Source organism: Emydura macquarii, unplaced genomic scaffold (genome assembly GCF_026122565.2).
Source record: "Emydura macquarii macquarii isolate MOO-44397 ecotype Brisbane River unplaced genomic scaffold, CSIRO-AGI_Emac_v2 contig_2948, whole genome shotgun sequence".
In the NCBI taxonomy this organism is placed as follows: domain Eukaryota; kingdom Metazoa; phylum Chordata; order Testudines; family Chelidae; genus Emydura; species Emydura macquarii.
The window spans coordinates 1997512-2013398 of record NW_027133085.1 but is presented as its reverse complement, the minus strand read 5'-3'; the positions used below and the strand labels follow the sequence as shown (position 1 = coordinate 2013398).

The 15887-nt window shown below is 38.1% G+C and overlaps 1 protein-coding gene across 2 annotated transcripts in view; it reads left to right on the top strand.

The window, feature by feature from the left end:
• LOC137167640 (serine-rich adhesin for platelets-like) overlaps positions 1-15887 on the top strand; it is a 58304-nt gene that overhangs the window by 17903 nt on the left and 24514 nt on the right. The window contains exons 5-8 of one of the 2 annotated variants that reach the window (XM_067569849.1): positions 1347-1371; positions 8781-8819; positions 11446-11523; positions 13882-14018. In XM_067569849.1, coding sequence (XP_067425950.1) covers positions 1347-1371; positions 8781-8819; positions 11446-11523; positions 13882-14018 — 279 coding nt within the window. The remainder of the gene's footprint in view (positions 1-1346; positions 1372-8780; positions 8820-11445; positions 11524-13881; positions 14019-15887) is intronic. The other variant, XM_067569850.1, reaches the window with a different exon arrangement.

The window sequence follows — 15887 nt, the reverse complement described above, 5'->3', positions numbered from 1 at the left end:
CCCTATAACTCAAAAACAGCTGGAGCAATTTACTTTCAGCTTCCTGTAAGAAATTTCACCTCTGGTCTAAGATTTTAGCATGAGAATTTTCAGTCCCAATGCATTTTTTTTTTTTTAAAAGAAAATTTTAAAGGGGTCAGAAATAGAATGGATCTCTCAACCTCAACTGTGGAGTCACTTCCCTTGTGCTAATAGAACAGTAATCAAAACGCAATCAAGGGCATAAACTTGACTGCTCAGAAATAACCAGGAAGAAATTACCCCCCATGTACAGCAGTATACAATTGGCAAAATGCTTTTTCCACCTTCTCTCTGAAACTTCAGGTACTAGCAACTGTCAGGCACAAGACACCAGATTAGGATGACACATGGTCTTATCTGTAATAATTCCTGTGTCTCTGTAACTAGATGGGAGACTTATTCTTTTCTTAAAGCCCATATTATAAGTTTTTAAAATGCTGTTGAGCTGCCTCTCTCATTGTTTTCATTTGTGGCAGTATCTTGGCTTCTTTACCAAATACTCTTAACTTTTTGTGTCAGTTAGAAAAACTCTTATTGAATTGTCAAAATGACTTGCAGCATCTACTCTGTGGCACAGAATATTTCAGCTGTGCTGTTCAAACTTCCTCTTTTTGGAGTGCTCTGAACAAACAACTGCAGCATTGACATAACAATATGTTGAATTGTTTCATTTCTCAAAATGGTGAGTTAGAATATCAATAATGACCCGTTTCTTTATGTGTTTATTATCTGGGAAGACTTAGGAACAGGTCAGTATTTAGTCAGTCTTATCTATGTCTTGAATTGGAAATTTCAGTTCCTCTTCTTCCCATCTACCCTCCAGAAACACTTGTGATGGATTCAGTTGATGAAAACTGCTTTGCCTGTTCTTCATGTTATGATTGAACTTTAGGAAATTTGGCTAGTCAGAGGATTTTGCCAAATTAGCCCAAAATGTTGATTTTTGGAACTACAGCTCTTAAAATTCTAGGAGCTGCAAACATGCAAAAATCAAGGTTTTGTATGGCATCCCTGAGACCAGTCTGTCAAGCCTTAATCATCTTTAAGAATTGATCCCTTTCCTTCAAGTAATACCAGGGTTGTCTTTATGTTAACCTTCTGGTATTAATTGTTATCAGCACTTCTTTATCAGCACTTCCAGCTTTTGCAGAAAATCATAAAGGCTGTATACTTTTTACTATGTAAAAATGGAAAAGTTGGCCTTCATTGTAATTCATCTGCAAAAGCTGCATTAAGAAAGTACAATTTTTCTTTAAATGATCTAGCACATTAACGTTTATTTTTCTTATTTTATTTTGGGATGACTTGCATCGTCATATTTAAAGAAAGAGAGAGCCATGAATGCTTATCGTAAGTATGATATTTTTCTTCTTCCCCTTCAAGCTTCCATAGGTGCTATCAAATTGTAATTTTTAAATTATTAAATTACTTTTTCAATATTTCAGCTATTGTTAGCACTTGCTGCACTCTGTGGTGGTTTTGCTTATTTTGTAAATCTGTTTAATGCAGTCTAGCATTAAGACAGAAAAGCTTCATGCTGTAGTGAATCAACTTGCATCTTTGATAACATAAAAGTAAGGACCACCAAATAATGACACTGATGGAAATGGGTATAGTAAACAGTTGTTTATTTTTTAAAATTTGTGGGTTGATAAGTAAAAACGGAAGTAGCCATATCTATCTTCACATGAATTTATGCTACTTTTTTCAGTGATATGCTGTAAGCTTAAATGGGTTTTTATATCCTAATAAAAGCCATATTTCAGTTCTGGAACAGTTTAATTTGTACCTACCTTGAAATTAAGCATTTCCAGATGTAAACTTCATGTGAGGACCTTTTCATGCTTGGTGAGGAGGAAACTGGGTGATAACTATAGTCTTAAACTGTTCTGAACTATTTATTACAAGAGAGTATCTACTTATTTTCAAAGGAAAATCAAACTTATTTGTTATTGCGTGTACCACTCTTTACTAGTGTCTTGTGGCCACCTCCTATTCCATTCACAATTACACACATATCATCTTGCTTCCCCTTCATGATCACATAGCAAGCCTGTGGCCACTACTGTAATTTCTTGTATGGAAAGCACAAATAAGAAAATAATGTATTTTTAACTTTTTAAAAAAAAATGGTTTAGCAAATGGGAACAAGTAGACTTAGACAGCAGTCTATCTAACCACGCTGTTCTATGAACCACAACTTGAGACCTTCTGCCTCTCTTCATATATCCTACTCCTAAATAGTTTCTGTGGTCCTCTTCTCCTTCCTCCTCACAGAGTATGTGTAAATGTGGAAAAAATATATCTTTGTGTACCTTCAAGTTAACATGGAATGTTAGATATACATAACTAGAGCCTTGCTAATCACAAAGTAAGATTTGCAAATTTTGAAGTGGAGCAAAACACCATTTTGTTAGCAGACACACCACTAGGACTTCCTTACTTTTGTCACATGTATTAATATACTGTCTAATATCTTAAATGCTATAATGATGCTTTTTGAAATAAAGGAATAAAATACATCTTATTATAGAGCATCCTTCATTATTTTTAATGTTTCCATAATTCACAAATTTTGTAAACTGCGGTAGATCTCCCAGTTATGATTGGATGGAAATTTAATTACTTTCTACTGTAATTACATTACAGCCCATTCTTGTACAAGTATCCCAAGTTATACAGTATGTCTAGCTCTTCCATTAAAAAAGGGGGGTTTTCCTTCTGCCTTTTTGTGGATTTTGATCATGGTTTAAAGACCTCTGTGTCTAAATTTGTAGTATAAACTTGCATTAAAAACTTGTAGTATTGCATAATTACAGTTAAAGAAATCTTTCACTCTTAGTTTGAGAATGTCCACTGCTGTGATTTAATTCAAGTGACTGTAAGGAAAATAAAAAATCCAAGTCATTTTAAAGGAAATCTCAGCCCATGAAGGAGCATTTACCATAGGAAAAAGGTGATGTTTTTTTAAAAATCTCTGACTACTTCTGTTTGCTTCAGACACTACAAAACACATCATCATTCTGAGATAGCATAAGTATCTGAAACTCTCTTGATGTAGTTAACCTGGGCCTTATAGGTCAGCTAAATCCTTTTTTTAATCATGTTGTGCATTTTTCAAAATTTTTCCATTTTTAATTGTTAAATGTTATATAAAACTGAAAATTAACCCTGGCACCTTTGTAAACAACTATTCACGTTTTACAGTATTAGAGCATGGTGGATAGAAGGCACTGTGGCAGAGAACACTGCCTTTTTGGACAAAAGGTACAAAAAGTTTCTGTTAGTTGTCTCCGTGCTTGGCGCGCCAGAATCCAAGATTGAAGCTCCTAAGAAAGTGTTTGTTCAGTGTAGACACTCTACGTGGACACATGTTCACATGAGTTTCCTGGCTATAGTCCTGACTGTTATGTCAATAGATAAGAAGGGATAAGAAGCACCAGTCTTCACAAAGAATCAGTCCTCCTATTCTGAAGAGAAGAATCTTACTGATGTGAAACTTCCAGTAAAAGGCACACAACTTACAGAGTGGTGAGCTTGAGCTAGTCAGCAATGAGTAGATAGGTATGAGAATAAATTGTCAATGTAGAGTCTTCAGTGAAATCGCAGAGAAGTTTGGTGTCCTCCTGGTATCCCTGTTTGTCAGAAGAATTGCAAGATGTGCTCTACTTCAAGGCTTCCAGACTTCTTTGGCAATGGTGCTATTGAAAGTGTTGGCTATGTCTTCCAGATTTTACCTGTCATAGAGAATGAAACAAAAAATAAAGTATGATCAATACTCATCATTGTTCCACAGTGGTCAAGAACGCACTAGTTTTCAGTGCCTGGAATTTCAGTTGAAGGGATTTGCTGAGCAGTTGTTCAGGCTGGCACCCAGACCTCAGTCTGGGTTATGAAACAAAATGGCCAATTGAGAGGCTTCAAGCAAGTTCAACTTTCACAACTTCCAGAAATGAACTCTAAAAACTGAATTTACTGTCTGTCTAGGTTCTTTATGCTATATCCATCATCCAAGGATCTCGAAGTATGATCAAAATATTTATGCTATTTTCATAAAGATGATGTATCTTCAAAGGATCTTGTCTTCATTCCTAAAATACATGCAGGTTAAACCAGATTGTATGGAAAAGGCATGAAATGAGTGGGATGTAAGAGTCAATTGAAGTCTTAGGTGAGCCAAAGATCTAAGCGTTTCTTCATTCTTTATCATCCAGCAAAATAATGGGGGATGCGGTGGGGAAGAGGGGAAACACCAAAAGCTTCTATAATACACATTTTTAAAGTAGCATGATGCTAACGGGCTAGATCCTAAAACAGGATCAGAACAATTTAGGTTAGTTGTTGCTGATTCCCAAGACAAATCATCCTCCTTTGTCCCTTAAAACAAATATATAAGGCAACTAATGTGTGGTGTTGGGTTATCTTTAATAGCATTTAAATCTCATTGATATGTATAGCTGGTAAGTTTTTTTTTTTTTCTCTCCTGAGCATAGTGGAGATAATTGCACTCAAGTGGAAAGATTGTTCTTGCCTGGTTTGTCAAGCTAATTGTGTTGACCAGTCTGATCATAAAATATTGGAGGGTTTCTTTAAATCTGTTTTTAGTTTTGCTATAACTTAGCTTCTTGGAAATATTTCTGGGACTTGACACTGAGGCCATGATTACAGAGTCTAATTTCCATTTCACTGAGAGATGGTGTAGGGGTATGGTGGACTCAGTAGAACGGGAAACATGATTTTTCTAAGAAGAAATCTGGTTAACATGGTTTTTTTCCTTGTTAAATTTTAAGTATTAGCACTGTCTTGAAATGGGCAACATTTAGACAGCTTTGATATCAAAATCTTTAACTACTTACCTGGTACACATACCAGAGAGAACCAGTACTGCACACAACATGGGGCTCCCTGAGCTTCATTAGTGTGGAAGATGGCAGCCTTCACGTGGCCCACTCTGAAGTGAGAATTTACGACAAATGCCATCAACTGCGTGACTGAATATTGCTCAGTGATTCCCCAGTCATCAGAGTAGCAACTCAACAAATTCTAAAGCTCTTCCTGAGTCCACACAACGTGCCAAATAGGCCCTGGAACAAGAATTCTGCAACTTAATGTTGAAGGACTCTCCTGGGCAAAATGCAAGTGCCTTGAAAACCTGCTGAAGATTCTCAACATCGATATCCTTATGTTGCAAGAGACCCATATTAGCAATGACCACAGGCTAGGCATTACTGTATCTACGGATATAACCTAACTACTAGCCACTATTGTCTGAAATACAGCTAGCCAATGTACATCAAGGTCACCATCATAGATTTTAATGTTATTCCACCACCCAAAGAGGAGACCACATTTACCACAACCATCAAAGTAGGGGAGCACCACATTACCAGCATCTATAAAGCCCCTAGTATAAGATGGCTAAAACCAGTGTACCTAGCACCCCTGTTCCATGCATCTATTCAGGTGATTGTAATAGTCACCACACTATGTGGGGCTATAAAACAAATGAAATTGATGGCAAAGACATCACGGACTGGATATCTGCACAATTAATTTGCAAACTAAAACAATGATCAACATTCCATTCAAGCCACTGACAACGTGGGTACAATCCGGACCTAACATTCATGTCTAAAGACAAAAGTGAAATACTCTTACTGCATCATGTGAAGTATTGCTGGCATTTCTGAACAGCCAACACAGGCCCATAATCTATGTGGGTATTGAAATTCCTGTGTTTTTTCCAAAACCGGTACCACAATGGAATTTTGCTAAAGCTGATTGGGATGCCTACAAACAGACCGTTGAGAGAACTGTCTCAAGGATTCCAGCAAGATAGGAATGCTACCAATGGTTTTGTAGGTCTCCTGAAAGCAGCAGGAAAGAAGAACATTCACCGAGGCTTTTGGAGAAAGCACACCCCTGCTGGGTGAGACGGAAACAGCAGTTCCTCCAGCAACATGACCAGAGCAGGAGCACGCTCTCCGCAAAAGCCTTGCTACGCTCCCTTGACACAGCAAGTTGCCAGCACTGGCTTGATTGCATGCGAAACCTTGATTTTACACATTCAAGACATCTTAAGGACAGTACAGATCACTGAAATATGGCATGAGGCAATCATAATTGCCATTCCAAAGCATGAGAAACCCAGTGATGAAGCGGTAAGGTATAGACCGATTTCTGTACTATGCACGCTCTATAAACTTCTTGAGCATATCATCCTCAAAAGAATATGCCATTTTATTGAGCCTACTATATCTGCTGAACAGGCAGGCTTCTGGCCAAAACAGCTGTTGCGACCAAGTTCTGACATTCACAATGTATATTGAGGCTGGCTATCAGAAAAAAATAAAGATTGGCACAGCATTTGTCAACCTGCCATCTGCGTAGGGCACTATATGGATTAAGGGCCTGATGCTGAAACCTGCAAAATTTATACCTGCTATCAAACATTTTGACAGATGTGGACTAATAGACACCTACAGGAGTATGCTGATAATAAGACCAGCTTACCCTGTACCGTTCCATAAACAACGGGCTACCACAAGGCTCTGTACTCGCACCAATCCTTTTTAATATTTACATAAGTGACATGCCTCCAACTAAATCATAAAAATTTGGATATGCAGATCTTGCCATGACAATCTAAGCACCAAATTTCCATGCATTAACTGAGGACCTCCAAATTACGGAAGAATACTTCTGGAAATGGATGCTTAAACCAAACCCTGGAAAAACAATCATTTCACCTTGATAATAGGAGTGCCAAAAACACTGAAAGTACCTTTCTGTGGTAAAAATAAGTGACATGATTACACCCCATGATAACACTCGGAGTGAAACTCGACCGCATGCGTACCTTCCACGACCACCTTGAGAAGATAGCTACAAAGACAAAAACAAGAGCCAACATAATTCATAAACGAGCAGGTACAACCTGGGGTGCTTCGGCATCAGTGTTGAGAACATTTGCAGTGTCACTTGTATGTTTGGTAGCTGAATATTGTGCATGGATATGGAGCAGATGCAGCTACATGAGACTTGTTAACACCCAGCTGAACTCTCCCCAAATGCCTTAAGGCCCACTTTCTGGGAATATTCACATAGCCTCATGCAATAAGTCTGTGTTCAGAAAGAGGCTTGGAAAGCAGATTCGGTTAAACAGGACTTAAAAAATAAACACCTTGTGCCAGATCCCACACAGATGGTTTCTGGGTTCGACATTCCACAGACATTTTGGTCTGCTCTGAACCAGATCTGAACCAACTATGGTAGATGTGGGCATTTAATGCACAAATGGAAAATCAGAGATTCCTCGGCATATGAGTAGGCTCCCCATGACGGACTATCAAACATATCACTACCTACTACACAATTTATATATGTGAAGGATGCATCATGCAGTAAATTCCGCCACTCCTCATGTAGCCATCTGGCTCGCTTGTCTTCAGGTGAAATTGTAGTTTCTGCCCTACACCAACCATGCAAAAGATGTAAACCTTATGGTACTATAAAAATTAATATGACATTTTAAATCAGTTTTAAGACAGACATCTGCCTCTGAAAAGGCACTATAAGGACCTTATTGGGTAATCAGATATATGTAGGTAGGCCCTGGGGTTTCCCATGAGTACAATGAACCTCCCCATCATGGATGCAATTTCAGAACCTAACTGCCTCTAGGCCTAAATGATTATGTAGCAGGGACTATGTCTCTTTGTCCAGCACCTAGCACAGTGGGGCTTTGATTCCAGTTGTGGCTTTTCAAAGCTATTGTAGTAAATATTAAATAATGCAAATAAGTAAAATAGGAGTGTGACAGGGTGGACTAGACCCAGAGGCCCTTTGTTGGAGGCCTCAGGGTCCTGCCACATCCCGTCCGAGAAAGGAGTAGAGAAGTCCTCCAGGCGGCCTAGTGAAGTGGCAAGGAAGCAGCCAATGAGAGAGGCCGCAGGGAACAACTAGTCAGAACCCAGCAGGGCCATAAAAAAGAAGCTGCAGAACAGAGTAGCAGTTAGTTGCTGCCTGGAGCTAGAGAAGAGAGGACTGTGTTCCTGGCTGTCTGAAAGAGCAGCAGGGTCCAAGACAGGTCAGTGCTGGCAGAGACTGGGGGAGCAAAGAGAGCTCCTGGCTGGCTGCTGGGACTGAATAAGGACTGAGCCTGGAGAGGGCTGTGGGAAGATAGTGTCCCCAGGGAGGAAGCTCTGGGGGTACAGCCCCATAACAGGACCAGGACTATTTAAAGACTGAGCCCAAGGAGAGGGAGAGAGACCAGCAGAGGGATACTGAGTGAGGCCCTTGGTGGACAAACCCGGAAGGGGTTTGTTTTGAGTCCTTGAAAACCGCCTCAGAAACAACTGACAGGGGTCATCACCAGAACTGAAAGACTGCAGACACAACTGACCAGAATAGGGCACTCGCGAGAGGTGGGTGCTGCCCAATTACATCGTTACACAGATTAATGAATTTTTGTAGTTAAACTTTCAAAGAAATGTTTAATAGTCAATATTTCTGTGATCCACAGTTGATGTTTTTCATGGCAGGGGAAGTAATGAAATTTTTAGGTGAACACTTTTTAAAATGTTTAATAAAAATACTAATTGCAAAGCTACAAAGGCCAAAAATCAAATACCAAGATGGAACAATATTGTTAGCGAGTTAAATTGAAAAAATTAGGCATGTACGTTTAAAACGATGTCTTCCTTTAATCTGTTTTGCCATGTAGAGAGAGAAAAATAATTGTCAAAATGTTATCTTAGGTGCTCCAGCTCCAGTGGTATATGAAAAACAGAAACCAGGTAAGAAAACTGAATGTAGATGAATAAATCTAACATGAGTTACAGTTCTAGAAAACAACATTTTTGTTTCGATGATTAGAGTCCGAAGTTTATGAAGATTGTCTTAAGTTTTAGGAAGCGATCACTCTGCTTCTGCACTAACATTTTGACCAGCAGTGCTTCATGCAATGGCTAACTTCTTCAGTTCAGGAATCTCTGAAAATCAAAGTAAAATATAAGACTTTTCTGATTGAAACATTGTCAAATTTGGGACGTTCTTGCAACCTATGATACAGAACATGATTTTTAGCTCAAGCCATTGTTTGAATCCCCTAGCAGATGTGTGCAAGTTCAGTAACACTTTCTCTTACCTGAGCCTCGATTTTGATGCTGTTGGCACAGATAATCCATCCCTGTAATGGAGCTAACAAGATATTTGGGGGGGGGGGAAATCCCATCTTCTGTTAACTTTTAATCAAGACCATTTTTTGGCATCCATGGGGAAAAAATAGCATTTACTAAACTACTGTTTGTTTTATTTTCCTGAGATTTAAAGGAAGTAGCTTTCTTTATGATTAGTTTGTCCGAGTTACCAGGGTAGTTTTAAAAAAAAAAAAATGATTTTTTTAAATAAAAAACATTGGATTTTTTTTTACTAAATTCGATTTTTTTTTTACTAAATTTGATTTTTTTTTTAAATTTAAATTAAATAAAGTTTATTTTTAAAAATAAACATTTAAAGTTAAATTTGAAATTGGCAGCCTATGTTAAGGCCTAAATTATTAAAATTAATACAAATTAATACATGGATCATTTGCTGTCAAGTTTTAAAGTAAGTCAAACCACTGAGCTAAGTGGAAGTCACAGGCTAAACATCTTGAATCAGAGTTTAGATGCTAAACCAGCTTTTGACATCAGTAGCCACTTCTGCAGGTCAGAATATTTTCTTCACATCAGTTTATTCAACTAGTTCAGTTCAGTGGCAAGAAACCAGTTAGATGTTGATAAAGCAGGAAAGCTTGTTTTTCTCTTCTACTTTAGGTGTGAGATCTACTAGTTCTAAAATCTTGAAGGACAGGGTGACTGGAAACAATCAGTTCAGTTCACCAACTACAGATAATACCTCCTTTATGTAATAAATCCATTTTAAAGGCAATATGTGTTTTAATAAACTTTTTTTCTTATGTATCCAGCACTTTCAAGGATAGTTTTATTTAATAAAAAAAAATGTAATTTCTGTATTTGTGCATTTTTAAGTGAATATGAATTTCCTTCCAAATAGAGCTTGACACACATCACAAGTAAAAAATAAATCTGCTAAATAGGAAATGCATTATTCACCATTTTCTAACATAATAAAAATGTAAAAATTAAGTGTCTTGATAAATGTAAGTTAAGCTATGTAACTGCTTAAATAAATGTTTATAAATATAGTGTATTCTCCTGATTAGGAGAAAGAAGCACCAAATTTAGCATAAAGGCTATATTTAGTTGCAAATCAACATGTTTTAGTGGTTACCAATCAGAGATTAAACTTTTCTGTAGAAAAATAACTAAAACATGATGATAATTGCTGATTTAAATCATGATTAAAATCAGTGATTTAAAATAAATCCACCCTGCAGATGCCTGATTGACCAATTGTTTCACTGTAGCCCCATAAAATTAACAAAAACTGGATTTTGTAGTATTGCTAAGTAAATCGAACTATGGAAACTGCTTCTATTTATGCACCTTTTTATGGCATCAAAGAGAAAATATTTTAAATGTGGCTTTGATGCCTTTGCTTTTTAATGTGTTTCATTTTGGCATGTACTCCCATCATGCAGTTATTCAGATGTAAATCTATAAAATAAGCAGACAAAATCTTAATTTAGTGACAGCACATTGTCAGTTTGAATCCTGATCTTAATCTCTGTCTAGTGGAATCTGAATGTACTGCAGAAGCTTTTTTTTTTCCCCCCTTCAAATATCATCCTGGTTTGGTTTTTTGTTTGTTTTTGACATAAGGATGTCCAATACAAAATCCTTTTGAGGAGATGCCTGTATGTAACCTCTGCTTGAGGCCAATGTATCCAGGGCAGATTAACTGTTGGGTTATTTTGGTCCTTTCCTGGACAGTTTCATGAATTGTTAATGAAATTAGTGTGGAAAATCTTGAAAGATGCTCAGGTCTTCCTTTGCTAGGAATTGGAATTCTATCCCTACCTAATATTTTAGCATGATGAAACATAAACTGAAACTTCTTAAAGCCCTTGACTTTGAAGAATTTTATGAATGCCAACATGCCTGTTATCTTTGTCCACAAATCAGTAACTTGGATGTGTCAGTTACCTATATTGAACTCCCAATTTTTCAGGCACAAAATGGGATGCCAGGATAAGACTGGACAATTAATACAAACTGTTTTGAATTTTGCATAGACTTAATACTGTGCAATTGTACACTATTAAGGGAAAGTAGTTTCCTTTATAAACTAATACTTTTCAATATTTCATAAATAAAATTCACTAACTTATTGAAAAATCTTGGCTAGCAACTCATTTTGTCATAGTTCAGTCACATGAAACTGTGTACAAAATGTCCAGTATCTTATGGTAATTGTAGTCTGTCTGTCTAATATGTATTTTTATTTTGTTTACACTAGTTAAGTGGAAGCTTACGAAGGACATAACCTGTCTGAGAGATTTCATGAAAGATCCCAAAAGAGAAGAACCTCTAGTTGGTATGTTTTGTGTTTGTGGTCAAACAACTTCCCTTCACTTGAAGTTTAATCACCAGTATAAGTCAAATAATATTTTAGATATTATTTATCACTTTTATATTATCCATATTAAATGCCATTTGGAAGATCTCCAGTAGCAAATATTTTATTACTTATTTCATCAGTCTGACCTTTCACTCTGAACATGGGACCTACTCTTGGGAGTTGGTAGGCTATTTGGCATCTTATCTCTGTAATACTCCCATCTCCAGAGGGACACATTGAACTCCACATGCCATTGTTCTTTCTGTGATCCTACAGGAGATAAGCCAGACATAAGTTTCTTTCTGATGGCTCAGGATTTTCCATATGATTGTTTACCCTCATGATGTTCCTGAGAATATTAAATCTACTGGGATATACCACACAGTTTTTCTTTACATATGTTTTTTTCTTAGGCAGATCTTAGCTTCATCAGTTTATCATTTCCTACTAGCTAGTGTCCTCCATTATACTAGCAAGTGTTGAGGAGTACACTGAATTGAATGATAGGTTTCCTCTATGGATCTACTACTTACACCTTATCCCCTATCTTTTCCACAGAAAACCTGCTCTTAATTGATTTAATAGAACTCTTGAGCTTTGCAAAATATGGGTTACCTACATGTCAGTCCTGCAACAATTACCAGTGTGCCTGGTGGCTTACTGCTACCTTATGTGGTATTGGTATAGAATAAATGTTCAGTGTTGGAGTTAAATTGAGCTACTGTTGTAAATGGTTAGATTGAGAGATCACTTCATGTCTCACTTTTCTCTAAGCCCAGCTACTCTGGGGACAGTTTCAGGGAATGCAAGAATTAAGGTTACCTGTGCAACCTTAATTTGTTCCTCTTACACATATGCATTGTCATAGTCTTGAATTGTGTGATAACATACTATTTTTTTCCATATGATCCCTGCCTCATTCAGGGCATAGGATGGATTGTGCTCATTCAGTGAGCAGAATCTCAGTGTTTTGTTTTATCCTCTTGCTCAATATGGGGCCCTACACATTTATTTACTCACATTCAATATTCAGTCCCTGCTGTGAAGACGGAATTATTTCCTCAAAGTCTTTTCTATAGCACTCATCTGAATGCTTCACAGAAATTTTTGGTTTCGGGAGGTTAGGCAAGATGACCCTTGTGGTCCCTTCTAACTCTCTGATTCACTGAGTGGGATGTATTATTATCATCTCCATTTTACAGATAGGGAGCTAAAGCATAGAGAAATTAAGGTCCAAAGTGTTCGCTAATTTTGGGTGCCCAATTAGAGACAACTAGGGGTTTCATTTTGTTTTTTTGGGTACTTAGCATTATATATCACTGTACAGCTTCTAAGCACAACTCCGATTGACTTCAGTTGTAGCTATGATTGCTCAGCACTTCTGCAAATCAGAACCTGGGTTTCAAGTTGGGTACCCAGAAAATGAGGTATCGAAATAACTGACCATGTGAGAGAAGTTTCGTTTAAGTATCCTACTGAGAATCACATAGGAACTCTGTGGCAGAGACAGGGATAGAATTCAGTTCTCCAGGATGGTGTTCAAATTCCTTTACCGGGAGACCATCCTTTTTCTTCCTGCAATCCCCTGCCAAAGTCAATACACACCTCCCAGTTTTGGTAATAAAGAGGCAGGGATCATACAGACAAGTCTCTGCTGGTCTACACAATGCTGATTCATCTCCAGGACCATGGTCCATCCTGTGATTGAATGAGGCAGGGATCCTGTGGGAAAAATAGTATGTGAGAGCATATAATTAAAGACTGACATAGACATGCATAAAGGGGCTGAATTAAGGTTGCACAGGCAACCTTAATTTTGGCATTTCCTAACTTTTGAGTGCTTTACCTTAACGTTCTTTTAATGTATATTCTTGTGTGTAATATTCCTTACCTTCCCAACTTTGACTTTTTTCTACGTATCACTTCTGCATAGAACATTAAAATAAAGCAGTGCTGATGGGAAGGAACAAAATATAGAAATAATTACTAGTAATGTTAAAGTTTTTTCCTGAACCCTCTGCTTTTTCTTCTGGTTGGTTATTCTTAAGATCCTAGGTATATGAAGTACCTGCTGTGGCAGGCAGTCTAACAGGGACAGAACTTTTAACCAGAGTAAATCTGTACTGGTGAAGAGAGAAACTTGAACTAGCAAATATTACCAATAAGAAACTGAATCCTTAATGGGCGATTGTGAGGACATGTAGGAAATACTAAAATGGATCAGTATCTTTTGTTACTGATTCATCGTTGGTTGTCACTACACAGCTGAAATAATATTTATTCATAATTGTTTATATAAAGAATTGTAAGTACTTGTAACTTTTTATTTTACAGGTTTAGAACATGTGGTTGAAATCAGATTTGAAGGGAGAAGAGAGCCACATTATGAATGCAAACTATGTGAATTTAACACTGAAATGGCACCTATGATAGAACATCTCAGTGGCTATAAACACAGAAGAGCATCTCTTGTAAGTAAAATTTTATGCATTTGACTCAATGCTTTAAGACTGTTACACCATTCATTTTCTTTTGCGTAAACAGTTTATATTGCAGTAGCTTATTGTACCCACTTCATAATAATGTATGAAGAATGCTAAGGAACCCAATGCATAGATGAAATTGAGAAGCTATGGCAACATTTTTACTTATTTAAGTAGGTGGCGATTAGCTTTGCTCAGGAAGTTGGTAATGAGTTAAGGAGCATGTTATGTCCAGCTAAACTAATAGTGACCAAAAGTCATTGTTATGTAATGGTGGCTGAAGTGAACGGTTGATCATCTGCCCAGTAACTAAGTAAGGTATGGTCACTGAAAATCTTCGACTACTCCCCGTATATCCGGACTTGTAGTTTCTTGGACTTTATCAGTTGGGATTGAGTAGGTTATGGCACAGATTGTGTTCAGATAATTAGCGAATGGTGGTAAAGTTTATTTGTTGTTCCTGATTCAGTTGGATCTATTGACTGCTCGGAATCCATTGTCATTTTAGCAGGTCAGATCGCCAAGAGTAAACATTACATCTGTACACTAACCTGACTTCTGGGTGTAAGTGGGTTAACTTATGATTTTTAAAGCCTTAAGTGATCTAGCACTCAGTTATTGTTTTTAAAACAACTTCCTCTCAGTTGCTTAAATACTGTCTTGCTCTCAGGCCCTAGTGTGAGTTCGTATACACCAGTGACTCTGTTGTAGTGATTTGGGGCTGACAGGACTAGCCAGTTGTGAGTTGAACTGTGGGGAAAGTTAATAAACGTTCATAAAATGTTCCAGTAACGTATAACAAATTTTAATGGGTAAAGGGAGACAAAAAACTGGGTTAGTCTTAAAAAGTCCTGCTGATGTAACACAAAGACTGTAAGATCAAGTCTGGTAAATAGGGGAGGTGTGGGACTGGAAACGAATGGACCAAAATTGGCGCATTGGAAACTAAACTTAATAGATGGACAAAATAACAAGGGGATGGATTAGTCTGTCCATCACTTCCTACTGAGGTCTTTTTAAAAAAAAAAAAAAAAAAAAAAAAAAAAGGGGGGGGGGGGGAAGGGGAGATCAAATGAACGTTAGATAGCTGGAGAACCCAGGGACTGAAAGGAATGATCTTTACCATTGTGGCTGTTACCTCCAACATCACTTGAGTTGTCCAGATCCATTGTGACACCGTTGAACCTTCGTATTCTTCTTCAAGTACTGGTCTCTATGTGGATTCAATATGTGGGTGCACATGTGTGCCTGCCACAGGGCACTATGCCCTGTCAAACCGGTTTTTTAAATTATGCTATGTTCCTATGCACCTCTTCAGTGAGTGATGAACACCGATGTTGCCTCTACTGCTTTGGTGAAGCCCACATTGTCACCCACTGTTCCATCTGCTGCTCCTTTCCATCACGGACTTGTGAGGCTTGAGAACTTTGACTTTGTAAGCACCTCATGGAGAAGGCAATGCGCCCACATGTGCACTTGCACGTGGCACAAGCAGATCAACTGAAGTACCCAGTCTCACCATTGGTGAGCGCGTCTCTGACCAGAGCAGCATTGGCACCACCAACAGTACCGGTGGCACCGACGAAACCCCAACGTGCTCTTAAGAAGCACAGCCATAGGCACAAGGGTGGCTCCCTGAGAGGGACTGTCCCTAAATGCAGTGTTGCCTCCCAAAGCCGGGCGAGGTCAGGTGAGAAAGAGCAGCCAGATCAAGGTGCGACATCTCCCAAGAAGTCCAAGATGGAGCACAAGAGTAAGCACTGCCAAGACCAATCGGCATTGTCTTCAGCCTAGGTCACTGGGCTACTGCCTTCGCCCCGGGTCCATACATACCACTAGGTCCATCCAGCTTTTCAC